This window comes from Ochotona curzoniae, unplaced genomic scaffold, assembly GCF_017591425.1.
Source record: "Ochotona curzoniae isolate NIBS_2020 unplaced genomic scaffold, NIBS_Ocur_1.0 contig_66, whole genome shotgun sequence".
Classification (NCBI taxonomy): Eukaryota; Metazoa; Chordata; class Mammalia; order Lagomorpha; family Ochotonidae; genus Ochotona; species Ochotona curzoniae.
In genome coordinates this window covers 3,337,866-3,355,968 of record NW_024466512.1, presented here as the reverse complement: position 1 = coordinate 3,355,968, position 18,103 = coordinate 3,337,866, and the positions used below count along the sequence as shown (strand labels likewise).

The window sequence follows — 18,103 nt, the reverse complement described above, 5'->3', positions numbered from 1 at the left end:
CAGCCTAGGCCTCGCCATGGCAGTGCTCTGAGCTGCCTCGTGCTTTGGGGTTCTGTACCAATGACTGTGTGTGTCAGTTCTGTGGCCCGGGGGATGTGTCTCTGTGCCCCAGCCTTAAGGCAGCGGATGCGACTCCTCAGCGTCCATGCTTGGCTCTCACGCGCTGTGACCGAGTGGTCAGAACTCCATCCCACACCGGGCGGTGCCCCAGGCCCTCCTCTGCAGTGCCTTCCGTCTCCGGTCTCCTGCTGTCCTGCCCCTCTCGCCCTTGCCCCTCCTCCCTGCTGTGCTGATGGTGTGCCTATCCTTCCAGTTCCCCACTTCCGTTTCTGGTGTCATGTGATGCTACCTGTTCTCACTCTCACTCGTGGCCTCCTCTGAGTCCCCCACAAGGGTATCAAGGTCCCAAGCACTTGGGCCATCCTCTGCTGCTTTCCCAGGCACCTGAGCAGGGAGATGGGTTGGAAGTAGCTGTGCCCTGATGTGCAGTGCTTGCTTGGCATCTAGGCAGCTTAGTCCACTGTGCCAGCCCGTGTTCTTGCATTTTTCTTGCCAGCCACAATCAAGGGTGAAGGGAGTCTTGTTTGGGAGTTGGAAATGCAAAGAAATTCTTTCAACATGGGTATGGTGTGATCAGACAGCCCTTCCTATGGTGGCAGCAGGCCAGGACTCGCCAGGGTTCTGTATGTGAGAAGGCGTCTACTACAATGCGAAGTGCTTGGGCATCCGGCTTTCTGGCTGTGTGGTTTGGTGTCCCCTTGGTTCAGTCTCTGTACCCCAGTGTGTGTGGCAACCTGGGACACTCGAGCTGTTTGTTTCTTGATAATGATTTGGGAAATGCGTCGGCTTCTCTGGGACACAGAGTGCTGGTGACCGTTCCTTTAGTGTCTTAGCACTTGTGGCTGTGTGCATGTAAACGCTAATGAGGGAATCACCGTAGCAGTGCTGCATTGGAACGGCTCATGGCTGCAGAGCACTTGTGTCATCACAGGAGTTTGTCTAGGACAGGGCAGCTCCTGACCCGCAGCTGCACAGGCACGGGAGTCAGGCCCTGGGACTCTGCCGGTTCAGCCCAACTCAGTGGGGGCAGTGGTCGAAGGCAACTTAATGTGCCTCTTCTCCTTGCAAGCAGTCAGGCTGGACTTACGCACTGGTACCTTCCGCTGTCCAGTAGCTTCTAGAAGGAGCAGTGCTGCCCTGGGCTTGTGTTCAGTGGTTCTGGCTCGCAAAAGCAAACCCTCTGTGTTCTCTCCTTGTTCCCAGTGATGGATGTGACAGACATCATCAATGGAAAAGTGGACGATGAAGATAAACAGCACTTCATCCCCTTCCAACCGTAAGTATGGAGCCCTGCAAGTTCTTCGATAGATTTGATTTAGAAATCCCATGTTTGTAATTAAGGTTACACATTCAGCACAAGTAGGGATTGATTAATTCATATTAATGGGAAAATGTGCTTAATCAGTGCGATTGCATGTGGAAACCGTGAGAATCCCAGCTGGAGGTCTGTTTGTGCTCTCGGGAGTCCGTGTTACCTGTGATCACTGAATTGCTTTATCAGAAGAATTACAATTCTGCTCTGAGCGTGACTGTGTCTTCCCATAATTGATTTATTCTAGTAGCTGTTCACATTTCACCGTGTAACACTTTCATCATGAGAGCTTGCTGTTTGTAAAATAGATAAGCAAACAGAATAAAGAGTTCTTTAGTCGAGTGGGAAAGAACACTTTAAACCTTCCGCGGGCCCTGACTTTCCCACCTTGGAGGAGTGAGTGGACCCTGTCTGGTTTGCCACGCTGTAGGATTTATGTGGACTTGAGCTAGAGAACCCGTGCAAGAGTCTGAATTTGGTGTTGCTCTCCCTGGTGAGGGAAGCAAGGAGTCCCTCAGCAGTGGTTTCTGACCCTCTGGGGATGGCCCTGCCCCTGGGCTGAGGCGGGATGAGAATGGGGTGCTGTACCTGTAAGAGTCAGTATCCCACCAGCGCTGTGAGGTCCCGTGAGGTCCCGTCCCACTGCGCTGGCAGTGAAGTCCCTTGGGGTCCCGTCCCACTGCGCTGACAGTGAGGTCCTGTCCCACTGCGCTGGCAGGTGGGTGCTATGGCATCCAGTGTGCTGCCTTTGGGCCTCACCTTGGCTTGTGCTCATGTCAGGCCACACCGGAGACAACTTGGAGTTAGGAAGGTGGGCCTCGTGTTCTGCTGTGGGCTGGGGGTGTCCTTTCCCTGGGGCAAGCTTCTCTTTGCCCCTCCTAGGCTGCCCCACCCAGGGCTCGCCTGGCCACCTCGTGGGCTTTGTGCATTGGCCGGCCGTCTGATCAGGGAGCCTGCAGAGGTGGTGACACCACTCAGGCCTTTTGGGCATCTCTGTAACGGCAGTCTGTTGCATGCCCTCCAGGCCCACGTCAGGCCCCCGTCACACGTGGCTGCAGGTGGAGAGGACTTCTCTGGCTTCAATGCCATTGGTTAATTCTGTTGTCAGTGCCGTAGCCACTAGTCCCCTGTGGGTTGTGCAGTCAGGTGCAGTGAGGTAATGAAAAGTTTTGTCCCTCGAGTGTTCAGTCCCACGTGGGCAGCCGCTGTGGGAGGTGCTGCCGAGTGATGTGGCTCTGAGGATGGTGGACGGTCCCTGGGAGAGCGTGATTCAGTGGAATCTGGGGCCTTCCCCTAGAATGTGGGGGCTTCTGCTGGGAACACAGGCAGATCCTGTGGTAATACAGAACACCTTTACAGAATTGGTGGCCTAAATTGCTTCTTTTGCCCATGAGAAAGATGAAGGTATTTCAAAAGGTTTGTGGGGAAGTATAATTAAAAGACAGATTTATTTTGATACAGAAACACTGTGAATTTTGCTCCTAAAGTTTGTTTTTTTGTAATGCGCATTTTCACGCTGTTTGAATGCATGGAGCTTGAAGTTTGTTTTACACCCAGATGCCGTTATCTCATTAATTCTGTCCCAGAGTGTTTTGGAGGCTCTTGTAGCACTCCCCCTGGCTGTTTTCAATGCTTCCTTCTAGATTAGACCTCAGACCTCTTACACCACTTTGCTGCCAGAGTTTTCTTTGAAAAGTGAGGGAAGGAAAAAAAACAATCTTGGAGTATTGTTTGGAAAGTATGTTCAGCATGAGTTACAGATCTGCAGGTCTCCTGGGACTCGTTATCAGCTTTTTAGACCCACCTTGCTCCGTCTTTGCTGTCTTTTGGTGAACTTAGGCTTTATAAAAGATATGATTAAGTAATTTGTGACTTCTTACTCTGTTGAAGGAAGACGAATAAATAGATTAGTATTTGTAGTGCCAGACACGAAAGCAGAGGCGTGGTTTTAATGGCAAAATCAGCAATGAAACCAGCTCTCTGGCAAATGTCATGCCCAGGAAACTATTTTTTGCTCCATTAAATCTGATTTACTGCCTGGGAAGGAAGCGCAGTGCACAGCCGTCTGTGCCTTTCTGAGCCAGAGTCCTTGGAGCCTGCCTCGGCTCCCTGAAGCTGCACGGCTCAAGGATGGCTCCAACATCCTCGCTTCCTTCTGGGAAGGCTGCAGCATTGCAAGTCCACGTGCTGCCGGGGCTGCCTCTGCTGTGGCTCCCGGTCCACGAGCTGGCAGGTCCCTGCTGGGGCTGCCTCTGCCATGGCTCCCAGTCCACTAATGGGCAGGTCCCTGCCGGGGCTGCCTCTGCCCGTGCTCCGGTCCACGAGCGGGCAGGTCCCTGCTGGGGCTGCCTCTGCCCGTGCTCCGGTCCACGAGCTGGCAGGTCCCTGCTGGGGCTGCCTCTGCCATGGCTCCAGTACACGAGCTGATAGGTCCCTGTGTTGTGCAATCCTCCGAGCAGTGCACTTTGTAGGGCATGCTGTTCTTTAGCCTCCTCTCTCATGACCCTGCTCCTCTTCTCACGTGAGGGCCTGGCACTTGCATAACTGGCTGGTGCAGGATGGAAGGCTTCCACGTGCGGTTCGTAAGGAGGAGTCTTATTGTGCGTGTGTGTGTATGCATGTGGCATATGCTTGATTTTGCTGAATCTTGCTGCCTAAACTGTGCAGTGCTCAGAATAACTGATGTTGCGGAAATGGCCACAATGTCCTTGGCAATTAAATGCGTTGCCGCCACCTTCCTTTTGACAAGTGCCTTGGAGAGGAGTGGTCTGGTGGGGTTGCAGAAGAGGCCTCCTGGGGAGAGGGTTGGCGTCGTGTGCCCGACTTCTCTCCTCTGGTTCAGTTTTCCTGATCAATGCTTTTCCCTGTTTCTCTTGTCACCTATCCTGTCCTTTGTCGTGCGTTGGCTCACGATGACGCTCGCACTCGGTGACGATGCTCTCTTGTGCCCCCCCTGTTACCGTGACCCACGGGTCTCCGTATCCCTTTGTCTCCTGTGGTGTTGCCCGTCCCGTGCCCTCCAGGCTCGCGTTGGACGACGCCATTCGACACAAGCCGCTGAACATGTCATCCCGTTTTTCACCCAGGGTAGCAGGGGAGAATGACTTCCTCCAGACTGTCATCAACAAAGTCATTGCTGCCAAAGAAGTCAACCACAAGGGGCAGGGTATGTATACTCCCGGGGGTCTCCACTGTGCACGCACGGGAATGTAGACAGTGCTGGGCTCCCGGGGGTCTCCGCTGTGCACGCACGGAATTGTAGACAGCACTGGGTCTCCTCCTGTGCATGCACAGGAACTTGGGTGGTGCTGTTTGGGTTGCATCGGGCTTGGTGCTGGTGTGGGAGAATGTGCGGGATGCTCATCCCGTGCTCGGCACAAGAGCATTTCCACTTCTTTTTAAAAGGTTCATTCTGTTTATTAGAAAGGCAGGGTGATGCCGAGGGAGCTCTTTCATCCTCCACTGGCTTGCTCCCTGAATGGCTGCAACTGTCAGGGCTGGGCCTGGCTGAGACCAGGGGCTGGGACTCCATCCTGGTCTTCCACATGGCGTCTGTACTCTGTTCTACTTAGTGAAACTTCCTCTGGGCTCTGGAACCAGAGGTACCGGGTGCTGGAGGCCGACGGGGATCCCCAAACACCTGCCAGCATGCTGATGTGACAGGTGCTAATGGTTTTTGAGTTATTCTGGTTAAACAAGTGACTACTCCAGGTTGACTTTTGTTTTTGGGTACAGATGGGCCTCATTTCCTCTTGTGAAGAGAGCATTTCCAACTTCATGCAATCAGGAAAATCTAATCTCCATGTTTACTTGGAGCTGTAACAAATTGAATTGGGTCACCCACGCAGGAGTTTATGAGCTCAGACACTTGAGCAAGTGAAGGATTTGGACAACGGATTTTCTTGAGGGCGGTTAACAAACATTCCACGTGTTTGGTTTGGACCCCTGAAGGTCATGGTCTCCCACAGGCTGCAGCCCTCCCAGGACTTGCCGTTTGATTATTCTGCACATGTTCTCTCTCTTCTGGGGGATGGGAAGCTGGGGTGTCAGGCCTCTGCTGCATCTTGGTGTCCCCCCGAAGGCCGACTGTGCACACGCTATACTTCTTCTGCGGGGTAGCCGTCACCTGCCATGCGCAGGCACCAGTGCACATGCTGAGCAGTGCTGCAAGTGTCTCCCACCGCACCCCTCTGTGGATATTTTTCTGATTACTGCTCTCCAACTTTCCTCCACAATCTGGAGCTTCATATATATATTCAAAGACTTATTTATTTGAAAGAGTTAGAGAGAGCAAGCTCCCATCTATTGCTTTACTCCCCAGAGGGTCGCAGCAGAGGCTGAGTCAGGCCGAAGCAGGAGCTTGGGGCTTCTTCTGGGACTCCCACTTGAGTACTTGGGCTGTCTTTTGCGGCTTTTCCCAGGCCACTGGCAGGGAGCTAGATCGGAAGTGGAGCAGCTTGGACTCAAGCTGCTGCTCATAGGGAATGCCAGCCTCATGGGTGGTGGTTTTATCTGCTATGCCATAATGCCAGCCTCTAGAATTTAATATCGTGAAAGAAGAGGAGGGAGGTATGGAAGAGCAACGAACAAAGCAGCACAGGCTCCGTGCCCCGAGTCCTGCGGCTCCCTGCTCCTCTTGGCAGCTGCACGCTCTCGTCATCCTCTCTCCCTCTCGGTACTTTCCCACCATCACCTGCCCCTCATTCAGAGTGCCTTGCCCAAGTCCTGCTTGCTCTAGGGCACATTGGGTGCTCTGGGCCCTGGATGCACACCACTCCTCCTGGTTCCTCCATACCCACTGGTTTCTCCTTTCTGTGTGAGCTCCCATAGTGAGACATTCTGCATTCTGTTGGACCAACTTCCCTGGACCCACATCTGCCAACATGTTTGCAGCCGTGGGCACTGGCTCTGTGTGCTGCCCCTCCCCTCCTTCAGTTGGTCTCTCCATCCCCTTCTGGTCAAGTTCCTCCTCAGCAGCAGCCTGCCCCTGCATCCTGGTCCCTTCTAGTCTCACCAGCTCACTCCTGATTGGCCCACAGAGCGTTTAAGTTTGGACCATGCCCTCCTCTCTACCCCACTGTCCCCTTCTGATGGACCGTGGGCCCTGCGCCGTTTAGGTCCCCTCTGGTTTGCTGAGCCAAGGCTTAGTCGGAGGATGCCATGTCCATCTGCCTGGAACACACACCTGCCTCCCTCTCCCCTGATAGATGCTTGTAGCTGCTTCTCTGCCCCTTGGACACAGAACTGCTGTTTGGCACCTAAGGGGGAATGGAAGCCCTTGCCAGGGAGATGATGAGGCGTCTCATCTCTGTGCCTGCTGCCTGCCTGGCACATGGCAAGCACTCACTGTATCCCTTGGAATAAATGAGAGGGCTGGCCAGGTGGCAGAAAGTCAGATGGCATTGATGACTTTGGACCTCCTCAGCCACAGGGTATCTTCTTATTATACAGACTGTTTCTGAAAAAAGCTCTTTGACTATTCATTGGCAAAGGACGGGGTTTAATGTGTGGGGTTAGGCAAAGCTGAGCCAGCCTGAGGTGGTGTTCCCTGTGTGTACCCACTGGAGGCCACCCTACGCTGCTCCCTGTGCAGGCTGCTTGTGGACAGGGGCTTGGGAACACGTGTAGACGCACAGACTCACATGGGTACACACAGATGCACACGCAATGTCAAGGGAGGATGGTACTTGGCTGGACAGATGGGCTCTGTAGAGCTGAGTGATTCGGAACCATCAGGGTGGACAAGTGCCAGCTGAGCGCGACAACCCTTCCCAACCAGGAAGACACTTCCATTTCCTGACCTTGATTGGTTGAAAGTATGCACTTGTCCCCTGTCCTGGGTCTTTAGTGAACTTGGCGCTTGAGAGAATCTCTCAGAGCTCTGTTCCCCCTGCAGCCCTCTGCACACCCTGTGCCCCGGACTCTCTCCAGGATGCCCTCTGCCGCCTTGCTCTTCCTGTGCTGTGTGTGGGTGACGTGGACTGTGCCCCCTGGGTGGTGGCGGCCCCAGGCCTTGCGGGGCAGGCTGGTTGGCCCACCACAGCCCTGTGTAGCTGCCCATCTGGGGGCCATGCTTGCTGTGTGGCATCTTGAAGCTTTCATAGGCTGATGAGTCCTCCCGTGCTCTCACTCTCCTGGATGACGGCAGAGTGACAGCCTTTTTCTGTCCACCTTCCGAAGAACGCTGCCTTCTGCTTGTTGGTCTGTGTGTATCAGCGTGGAAGTCTCCCTGGTCCTGGGTGGTGTGGCCAGTGCAGGAGCTGTCTGTGTGCTCTAACCTGGGCGCCTGCCGCTGCAGCATGGGCCTGTGGCCCAGCCAGTCAGATGCAGGTCATTGCTTCGGGCCCAGCACCATGGCCCAGGTGGTTGGCTGCACATCTGGTTTTCTCTCCAGATAACTGAATGGCAAGCTCACAGTTGCTCACTCATTGACATTTGGTCATGCGTATACTTGTGCAGGTAGGTGAGAGCACGTGGCTTAGGCGTCTGTTGTCTCTGCAGGTTTGTGGGTAACGTTGAAATTGCTACCTGGTGATATCCACCAGATTCGCAAAGAATTTCCTCATCTAGTTGACCGGAGCACAGCCGTGGCTCGCAAGACGGGCTTCCCAGAGATCATCATGCCTGGTAAGACTGGCTCAGGGTGCTGTGCGGGCAGTGGGGGTGAGGGGGAGTGGACACGTAACTGGCTCCAAGGAGTACATGTGGAAAGTGGCCTGCATGAACCGGGAGGCCCTGAGCTGTGCTGGTGAAGGCCGAGGCCCAGCCTGGGATGTCTCCCAGGACCACCCAGACACCTGTGAGGGAGACAGCTGTCAGTCAAACCCCTGGGTTGACATCTGATTTAAAAGAAAAAAGAGGCCTAGCATGGTGCCGACCTGGGGTGAGTAGAGAGACCATGCCCATGACTGCTCGCCTGCACCTGCCCAGGCTGTGTCTATCACCAGTGGGTTGCTCTAGCTGGGGTATCACTGTGCTGCTGAGTGTACTGACCACAGGATCCTAGGCGAACCCTGACCTCTCAGATTTGCATCTGGCCCTTCAGTCTCCAAGTACCAGTCACATTAGTGATCCCGTGTGCTCATAAGGAGACCTCGGGGATGTTAATATTTATCCTTTCTGACCGACACTTGCTGGGTTCCAAGTGGCATTTCTGTCACCTGGGTTGATCTGCATCAGGATCACAGGAGCCTGCAAGCTGGCACTGAACTACCGCCATCACGATGAAGCTACAGTTGGAGGCCACCCAGCCAGTGGGGGCCCAGCCACCCACCGTGTGGCTGTCATGGTGTTCAGGCCTCTGCTCTCTGTCCACGGGCCTGAGAGTCGCTGTTTGGCTTATGTCAGGGATGAGTGCCCCTGCTCCTGCCCTCCTGTTAGCAGGGCAGCCTGGGAGGTTGAGTCATCCCTTCAGTTTGACAAGCTGATGGGAGGTGGGGTGGGTGGCAGCACTGCCTCCTACTCGCTCTTCTCTCACTGGCAGCCTTGACATGGCAGCCGTGTTTCCTTCTGCAGGGTTAGAGTGGCCATGGCAGCAACTTATTGGGAAGATGGTAAGAAGAATTTCGAAAAAGTCAGAAGAAAGCGGTTACAAAATGAGTGAAAATTTTTGGGGTGCCCATCTATTAGCTTGTGGACCCCTTGCTGCTGTCATTGTTGTTGCGTCCTGTGGTGAACAGAGGGCAGGCAGGTGGCAGAGGATCAGTGGGCACTGACTTTCCCACTGAGTTGCGTTCCTGGGAAAGCTCGAGAAGTGTCTCCAGTAGGTCTGCTACCAAGGGCTCTTGACTCCTGGGGAAAGTCTGAAACTCACTGGGGTTTAGCCCTTTCCCCAGTTAAAGGTCCGTCTCCTTGGAAGCGCTGTTCTCCCTCTGCTCAAGGGGACCTTGGCTGCTGGTTGACCATCCCCCATCCCCAGTCCTACCCTTGGGAGTCTAACTCCTAACTCAATGCCCTGTGGGAGTGTGGCACAGTGAGGCCATTGTTGTCAGTGACACAGCAAGTGCCCTTGGCCTCCTAGGACTCAGGTGACCGCAGCCAACCATGTAGCAGGGGCGGCCACGTCAGTGTCGATGGGCAGGACGTGCTGGGAAGGACTGGGTTCCTGCAGCTCCGTTCCGAGCACTGGAGCCTTTGTGGTTGTCTGTTACTTACAGAGGTGACCCAGGCTCATGACCAGAGGCCTTGGCGCTTTGATGATGAGGATGATGGTGATGAAAATTACTCTGGCTCTGCTTGTCAGTGTTGATCCTGGCAGAAGCTGTTCCTGGTCCTCCACTGTAGCACTCATAGGATAGGTCGCACTTTGGTTTTGGACTATGTGTGGTTGTGCCGTGACTGCTGGATCGTTGTCAAAGGTGTAATCTCCTTCCCAGGGGATGTGCGGAATGACATCTATGTCACATTAGTCCAAGGAGATTTTGATAAAGGAAGCAAAACGACGGCCAAGAATGTCGAGGTGACGGTGTCCGTGTTTGATGAAGATGGCAAGCGACTGGAGGTCGGTGTGGCCATGCAGTCTACTCTGGTTTTCCCCTGGTGTCGCAGTGACTGCCAGAGCACACACAGCGCATGCTGCGGGCTAGTTGTTGGCTGAGCCTGCCCTTTCCCCAGCTCGAGTTACATGTGCCCTGGGCCCTGCTGCCCAGCTCTGCTGCTGACAGCCCTGGCGCTAGGTTTCTGATGCCCAGTGGTCACACAAGTAGTGCCAAGAGCATGGCTGTCACAGTCCTGTGTTCTGGGCTGGGAAGCCATGGCAGTGGCTCCAGGAAGTGGGCCTGTGACCCCATTGTCCCAGCTCTGCCCTGGTGTCCTGCTGCCTGGTGGCCCAGACCTCCTGCTTCTGTGCTTACAGATGCCAAAGGCCTATTAGGGGGCTTGGAGGCTGTGACCATGACCAGAGAGCACATCCCTGGGACATACCCCCAGCCTTGGCCCACAGGCTTGGCTCAGCAGTGTCCTCATTCCTGAGGCTCCCCATGCCTGGTGACCCTCCTGGAAATGAGGCAGAGCTGCCCTCACCCCTTGCGTTTGACCAGTTTGGTGTCCACTTGCCAGTGTTTGTGGTTGGAGGGAGGGAGTGACAAGTGGCCATCGCCGCTGGATCTGCTGTCCTGTGTTCTGGCCTTACCGAGTGAGCCAGCTGGCTTCCTACAACTGCTCGTGTTGAAGGGACAAGGGTCAGGGGACAGTGTTGTCTCCGGACCTTGTCAGGGAGCAGTCTCATGACTGTCCACTTCCTGTGTGGCAGTGGGGATCGGGCTGGCTTTACGGGGGCACCCATGCTCTTCTGTGAGGGGAGCAGGTGTCAGGGGAGGTGGGTGCTGTGTTCAGCTCCTTGAGGTCTCATGTAGACTCTATGCCTTCTTTTAAAGCACGTGATCTTCCCAGGAGCTGGAGATGAAGCGATTTCAGAGTACAAGTCTGTGATTTACTACCAAGTGAAGCAGCCACGCTGGTTTGAGACCGTTAAGGTATCATTTCCGTGGTCAGTTCCACACGTGGGATTGGTCATGGAATGCTCATTGTGTTCCAAGGAAATCCCCCTCTGCCAGCCGCCAGCAACCTCGCTGCCCACAAAATCATTCAAGGTTGCTAAGGAACCGTGCGGCGTTCCTTGCAATGCATTGCCCGCATCTCCTTCTGGACATAAAATTAGGACATTCATGGAGACAAATGACAGTGTCTCAAAGACAGCAGTCCTTGCACCTTCCCTGGGCCTGTCAAGTATGGCATGCTGTCTTCCCACCAAGGGGAGGAGAACAGAGGGAACAGGTGCAGGCTGTGGTGGCAGACAGGGCTCTGTCTGGTGGTCTTGTACCTTTTCCCCACGGGCCTTCTGAGCGCGGAGTGTGGGAAGCAGGCTGGGCGGGAGGTGGCCCGGGCAGTCAGGTGTTGGATGTGGGGTTGGGGACAGTCCTTGCACTTGGGCAGGTCTTTCTTCCACTGTCAGGGAGAATAGGTTACTGTCTTACAGAGAGAGGGACACCTCAATGTGGTGCCCACCTGGGAGGCCAGAGACCTAGCTCTGTGTTGGGGCTGCAGATGAAAAGTTTGATTTATTTCTTTACTTCTGAATATTTGTTTTATTTATTTGAAAGGCAGAGCTTCCCATTGAGAGAAAGGGCAGGAGGAAAAGATGGAGAGGTCGATCATCCATCTGTTGCTTTGTCCCCAAATGGCTGCCACAGCTGGGGCTGGGTCAGCCTGAAGCCAGGAGCCAGGAGCTTCTTCTCGGTCTCCCAGGAGGGTGCAGGGGCCCACTTAGCCCATCTTTTGCTGCTTTCCCAGGTGACTGGAAGCTGTATGGAAAGTCGAGCAGCAGGAACTCTAACTTGTTTCAAAATGGGAATCTGGCATTGCAGGTGGTGGCTTAATGTGCCACACCACAATGATGGCTCTGGAAACAGCCTCTTATCAAAACCTGGTCCTGGCAGGAAGGCTTAGACAGTGAGATGTCCGACTGCCTTGCTGAGTTAGTGTGGGATCCTGTACGGTGCTTCAGTTTTCAGGAGCAATTTTCCCTTGGGCAAGGCACAGAGGGGACCAAGGCCCAGCACTCTGCACTGTGCTGCGTGGACAGGTGGCTCCCCGTGGGAGCAGGCGCTGCACTCCGTGGACGGGTGGCTCCCCGTGGGAGCAGGCACTGATGGTTCCCTTGTCCCTGTCTGCAGGTGGCCATTCCCATTGAGGATGTGAACCGCAGCCACCTTCGATTCACCTTCCGCCACCGGTCGTCTCAGGACTGTGAGTCATGAAGCTCTCTGCCACTTGGCTGTTCCCAGGGGTCGACCTGGCTCTGGACTGACAGGGAGGGCTTCACGTGGCAGCCTCTGTGCCTTCACCTGTTCCCAGGGGTTCTACGAGATGTTCTTTCTGTCTTTGAGCAGATCCTGGGACGCCTTCCCTTCAGCCACGCCCCCGCTCTCACGCTTGTCCCTCTCTCGGGAAGCTGCTGGCAGGTGGGCCTTCGGCCCTGCGGGGAAGCTGCCCTTGTGCACCTCTGGGTACCTGCGTTCGATTCCGGGGTCAGGCTCTTGGCTCCAGCTAACGTGGAGCCGGGGAGGCAGAGTCAGGGCTCCAAGAATTGTGTTGTTCCCCACTTGGGAGACCGTTTCCGCCTTGGCCTCCGCCTCAAAATGTAGATGAGAGCTTTCTGGCTTCCTGTCTTTGTCTCTAATAATAGTAATGATACTCATGATAAAATCCAGAAAAGTTGCCAACAGATACCACATTTATTTTGAGAACTGATAAAAAAAAATTTTTTATGCTCTTTGTTTTGGCATTTAAGATGTCAAAAGGTTCTTTGGCTATGCTAGCGGCCCTGGTGTCTGGGCTGGGCAGAGCTTTTGTGTAGCTGTGGGGGCATTGTGGACAAGCCCCGCGTGGGGAATAGTAGCAGGCGGGATCCTGTGCCCAGGCAGAGCTGTGCTGTGAGCACAGTGCAGAACTCGGTGTCCTCAGCCGGCAGGTTTGACAGCTGCACATGTGCAGTAGCAGGGGCTGTGTGTCCCACAGTCCAGGGACTCGGAGAAAGTGGGACGCTGAAGCCAGAAAGTGGGCTGGCACGGCTGCCTCCACGGACATGTGCCTGGGACGGAGCAGGCTCCTCGGCTGCGCAGTGGATCCGTCTCGGCCGCTTGCTCCCTCCTTCCGCAGGCTCATTCCCTCTAATTAATAAATGACACTGGGGCAAGAGGAGCAGCTTCTGCTGCATTTTAATGTTCACAATCCTTGTTTTTCCTGTCAATTTCAAGTACTCATTATAGGCGAGATGCTATCATTCTGCACACCAAGACTCATTTGCATAATTAATGAAGTCTCCGTGGCCACAGCTCGTGCTGTTTTGGAAGCATGTGGAGCATCGCAAGAGCAGGGCCGATGAAGTTGCGCGCTGATGGCCGATGGGTCTCCAGCCAGTCCTTTACCCAGAGCCCAGGGTCCAGAAAGCAGGGGTAAAGAGCTGTGGCCACACTGGACCCCTTGCTGGCCAGGGCTGGCTGCTGTCCACCTGAAGATGGGCAAAGAGAGCTGTTTTAGACTTTCTGCACTGGGATTAGTCCTGGCTGATGTGGCCACGCAACACCGCTCTGGCAGCTGGGTGGCAGTTCCACACACGTGGATCATGTTTTCCGTCAGCTCAGGCAGATGGAGAATGCTCCTGACCTGGCTGGGTGAGGCTGGGCGTGTCCGCAGGGACATAGGCCACCTGCTCTTGTGTCCAAGGTTCTGCAAAGTTGTAATAGAAGACCCGTCCCCCTTATAAATCCCGGTAATGGGTCTGATCAAATGCAGCCCAGTGGCTCGATGTGAGGAAGCAGGATGCCAGCTGCAGGTGCACTTCTTTCCTGCCTTCACGGTCGGGTCTGCGGACACCAGCCATGGTGGACAGCCGTGATGACGCGTGCTCTAGTCAGAACAGACTCGGGAGGACTCATTGCCGTGGATCATGAGTGCGTTTTCCTGCTTTGTTAGCTTTTTAACCAAGTTTTTTTTTTTTTAAGATGTGTAGGACACAAATATTTTTTCTTGTAGCTCTCTTTATTTTTATTGTTTGCTCAGTTCATTCACCCCCGGATGAAGCACAATCGCCGAGTGCCTGCTGTGTGCAGGGATGGTGGCCAGGAGCAGTGGCTGGCTGGCCAGACGCTGGGCTCCCTGGGTTCTTTTCGGCCCCTGGCTCCAGCAGGGTGGCTGGGTGGTGCTGCTCTCTGTGACAGCTGGCCATCCAGCTGGCCATGGAGGATTTTCAGTATTGAAATTCAGAGCTATTTTTTTGGGTCTCGAACTCAGTTTTCCCAAGCTGGGGGGATTCAAGGTGAATCTTGGGACTCAGCCCATTGCTGCTTCTCTGTCTGTCCCTGTCACCTGTCCCCACGAGAGCCCAGCCCATTCCCCTGCTGGTCTCGGTATGTGGCCACTGCCCTCCTTTCCGTGGTGGGCACGAGCTGTCCATCTCCTAGAAGACGCTTCCCGCCCCATCAGGTGCGTTGTGGTCACGTCCATCACTCTGGCCAGCTACCTAGTTTTGTTTTCTTTATTGTCTGTGATGGTTTGGTTGCTGGCACCTCCCCAACTAGCACCAACGTTTATTGTATGCCAGGCACTATTTCCTGTACTGGGAAACAGCAATGTGCAAGTACCTTTACATCCCAGGGTCCAGTAGACACAGCCACCAGTAAATAACAACAGACTCTCTGGCTCGCTCTCGCTCCCTCTTGCTCTCTCCATCTCTCTCTGACATCCCTACATCTGGTAGTCCGAGGATTATGAAGAATAACTGAGTAAGGACTGTATGTGTATGCTCACAGTCCATCTGCAGGGAGCTGCATTTCCACAGACCTGGAATGGAGGGCGGCACGTGCCGTGCACACAGCGGTCGGGCCTTCCTTGCTGCTGAACTGGAGGTTCACGTTTTAGGTCTTCAGTCCTCGTGTGATTTATCCAAGTGGATGTTTGGTCTCTGTTTTCTCTGAGTTGCTACGTAGAGGTCCTTTCGATGTGATATGTCCTTTCCTGTCCCTCTCTGTGGCCCCTGGGTTCCCGTGTTGGTGTCGGGCTGTCCCTGTCCTTGCCAATCTCCCGATGCTCGCGTTTCTGTCCTGCCCCTCCTTCAGACTCTTCTTCCAAACCCTCCCGCTCTTCTTACCTTTTGTCTTTTGCTGGAGTCAGTTTTCAAATTCTAAGAGAAGTGGGAGATTCTGATTGGAATTTCTTTACTCTACAGACTGCTTTGGGGACAGTGGTCCTTTTACCAAAGGGGAACTGGCCGTTGGGGAACACCGCCCGTTTCCCCACCGTGTTAGTTTGGTCTGAACATCTGCCGGTGGAGTCTTGTCGCTGTCTCCATCGAGGTGGTCTTGGTGGGATGCTGGCAAGCTGCTCTGTCGTAGCTGAGGGGGATGATTGGTTGTGTTGCAGCCAAAGACAAATCCGAGAAGATCTTCGCCTTGGCCTTCGTGAGGCTCATGCGCTACGATGGAACCACCCTGCGAGATGGGGAACACGACCTCATAGTGTACAAGGTACAGAGCTGCATGGTGGCACCTCAGCTGTCCCCCAGCTCCTGCCCGGGGCACCGCAGCTGCTGTGCTCTCCTCTCCTCCAGGTCCTCCCCAAGGCGCAGCTGCTGTCCTCCGCCTCTTGACTCCTCCCCAAGGCGTTGCCGCTGTCCTCCGCCTCCCGACTCCTCCCCAGGCACTGCTGTTGTCCTCCCCTCTCCCCCAGGTCCTCCCCAAGGTGTTGCTGCTATCCTCTGCCTCCCGACTCCTCCCCAAGGCGCAGCTGCTGTCCTCCACCTCCCGACTCCTCCCCAGGCACCGCTGTTGTCCTCCCCTGTCCCCAGGTCCTCCCCAAGGTGTTGCTGCTGTCCTCCACCTCCCGACTCCTCCCTGAGGCGCAACTGCTGTCCTCCGCCTCCTGACTCCTTCCTGAGGCACTGCTGTTGTCCTCCCCTCTCTCCCAGGTCCTCCCCAAGGTGTTGCTGCTGTCCTCCACCTCCCGACTCCTCCCCAAGGTGTTGCTGCTGTCCTCCGCCTCCCGACTCCTCCCCAGGCACCACTGTTGTCCTCCCCTGTCCCCCAGGTCCTCCCCAAGGTGTTGCTGCTGTCCTCCACCTCCCGATTCCTCCCTGAGGCGCAGCTGCTGTCCTCCGCCTCCTGACTCCTTCCCGAGGCACTGCTGTTGTCCTCCACCTCCCGACTCCTCCCCAGGCACCACTGTTGTCCTCCCCTGTCCCCAGGTCCTCCCCAAGGTGTTGCTGCTGTCCTCTGCCTCTTGACTCCTCTCCAAGGTGTTGCTGCTGTCCTCCACCTCCCAAATCCTCCCCAAGGTACCACTACTGTCCTCCCCTCTCCCCCAGCTCCTCCCTGAGGCACCGCTGCTGTGCTCCCCTCTCCCCCCAAGTCCTCCCTGAGTTGGCATTTCCTGCTGTTGGGAAGCAGCAGGCTGGCTGGCAACATTTAATGATGATGGCCAGCTCTTTTGCTGTTCCTAATGAGGACAGATGATACACACCAACACATCAGGCGCCGTATAAAAGCACTGTGAATGTGAGTTAATCGTAGGAATGAGGCAAGTCATTGAGCTACGTACCACAACGTAAGAGGCAGATATAGGGCACCGTGGTGCAGGGGGTGAAGCCACTGTTTACAGTGCTGGGCTCCCACATTGCAGCTCAGGTTGAATCCCAGCTGCTCTGCTTCTAGCTTAGCTTCTAGCTGATGTACCTGGGAGAGCAGCAAGGGGTGACCTGCCTACTTTGGCACCTGTCGTGCATGTAGGACATCCCAGTGGAGTTCCAGGCTCCTGATTTTGACCTGACCTGACAAGCTATTACTGTCATTTGGGGCATTGAACCAGTATGTGGAATATCTCTAATTCTGTGTCTCCCCGTGTGTGTTGCTTTGCTTTTAAAATACGTAAGTACATAGGCAAATGTGATGATGGTTATGAGGATGAAGCCGGGGATGATGGCTCAGCTGGCCACTCTTCTCCTTGAAAGCACTGAGCTCCCCGTGGGTGTGTTGCAGGCCAAAGTGTGAGACAGTGTGTGTGTGTCATTGGGTCCCCACTCTAACCCCACAGGCTGAAGCCAAGAAACTGGAAGATGCTGCGACGTACTTGAGTCTGCCCTCCACGAAGGCGGAGCTGGAAGAGAAGGGCCACTCAACCACGGGCAAGAGCATGCAGAGCCTGGGCAGCTGCACCATCAGCAAGGACTCCTTCCAGATCTCCACCCTCGTGTGTTCCACCAAGCTGACCCAGAACGGTGAGCCGGGGTCGGGGCGCCCTCACCCCCAAGGTCCTGCCTGTCAGCCTCAGCCTGTCTGTGCTCCTGCTGCAGGTGCCTGGGCGACGTGTGCTCCTAGGTCACCACATCTCTCTGTAATGACTCTGGCGATGTCTGTTGGTGGACTGGAAAGAGGAGGCGACATCCATGCCACACTTGTATTTTGGTCTGAAAATAAGAATAAGGATTTATTCCTTAAAATGCTTTGAGGAAGTGTGGTCTCATGGGAAATGCATGAGATTTAGAGTCAGATGAGACTGGGCTGAAACACTCTTGTTGACCAAGTGACCTTGACCAGTGGTCGGTTCTGGACCCAGTTTCCTCGCCTGCAGATTGGGGCCCGGTGTCTGCTCTGGGCCGAGTTGGGTTGCACTGTAGGGTGTGAGGCATATAATGTTTTTCTGTCCCCTCTGGCTGCTGGTTGAGATAATTTCCCCTTATCCTTGCTGGGAAGTTGGCTCTGGTCACCTGTCCAACCTCCTTGTGGTGCGAGGCAAGCATCACTTGTAGATTCCTGTACACCCCCGCTTGACCTTCACACACCATAGCCCTTGGCAGCCGCCACCTTGCATCCCTGGGCTGGTGTTGCCGGCTTGTCCCCTACCCCATGCCACCTCTCTCCCTGCAGTTGTTGCTGTCTGGCCAGGCCTTTTCCGGAGCTCACCATTGCTGTGGAAGCGGTTGAGGCTCCTGGATATAACTCCTATGCTTAGCACTTGCATCCCCCAGTGGCCCGGGTCACAGCATTGTGCAGTAGCTTTGTGCTGGCTTGAAATGGACCTTGAACACCCGATTTTGGTCCTCCTGAGTTTCTGACTTAGATGTGGATTATGAATATTTGTGGCTGGCACGAATTTTGTCTCTGGAGATTGTCCATAAATCATTGCAGCGTTTTGGGATTTTTGCCCAGGGGACCATCATTGTTGAGGCTTTAATACAGT

General features: G+C 54.8%; 1 protein-coding gene across 2 annotated transcripts in view; it reads left to right on the top strand.

The window, feature by feature from the left end:
* DOCK1 (dedicator of cytokinesis 1) overlaps positions 1-18,103 on the top strand; it is a 410,700-nt gene that overhangs the window by 64,294 nt on the left and 328,303 nt on the right. Inside the window, exons 11-18 of one of the 2 annotated variants that reach the window (XM_040991937.1) lie at positions 1,264-1,336; positions 4,459-4,538; positions 7,874-7,999; positions 9,748-9,872; positions 10,747-10,845; positions 12,046-12,118; positions 15,293-15,396; positions 16,958-17,141. In XM_040991937.1, coding sequence (XP_040847871.1) covers positions 1,264-1,336; positions 4,459-4,538; positions 7,874-7,999; positions 9,748-9,872; positions 10,747-10,845; positions 12,046-12,118; positions 15,293-15,396; positions 16,958-17,141 — 864 coding nt within the window. Of the gene's footprint in view, positions 1-1,263; positions 1,337-4,395; positions 4,539-7,873; positions 8,000-9,747; positions 9,873-10,746; positions 10,846-12,045; positions 12,119-15,292; positions 15,397-16,957; positions 17,142-18,103 lie in introns of both variants that reach the window. The other variant, XM_040991936.1, reaches the window with a different exon arrangement.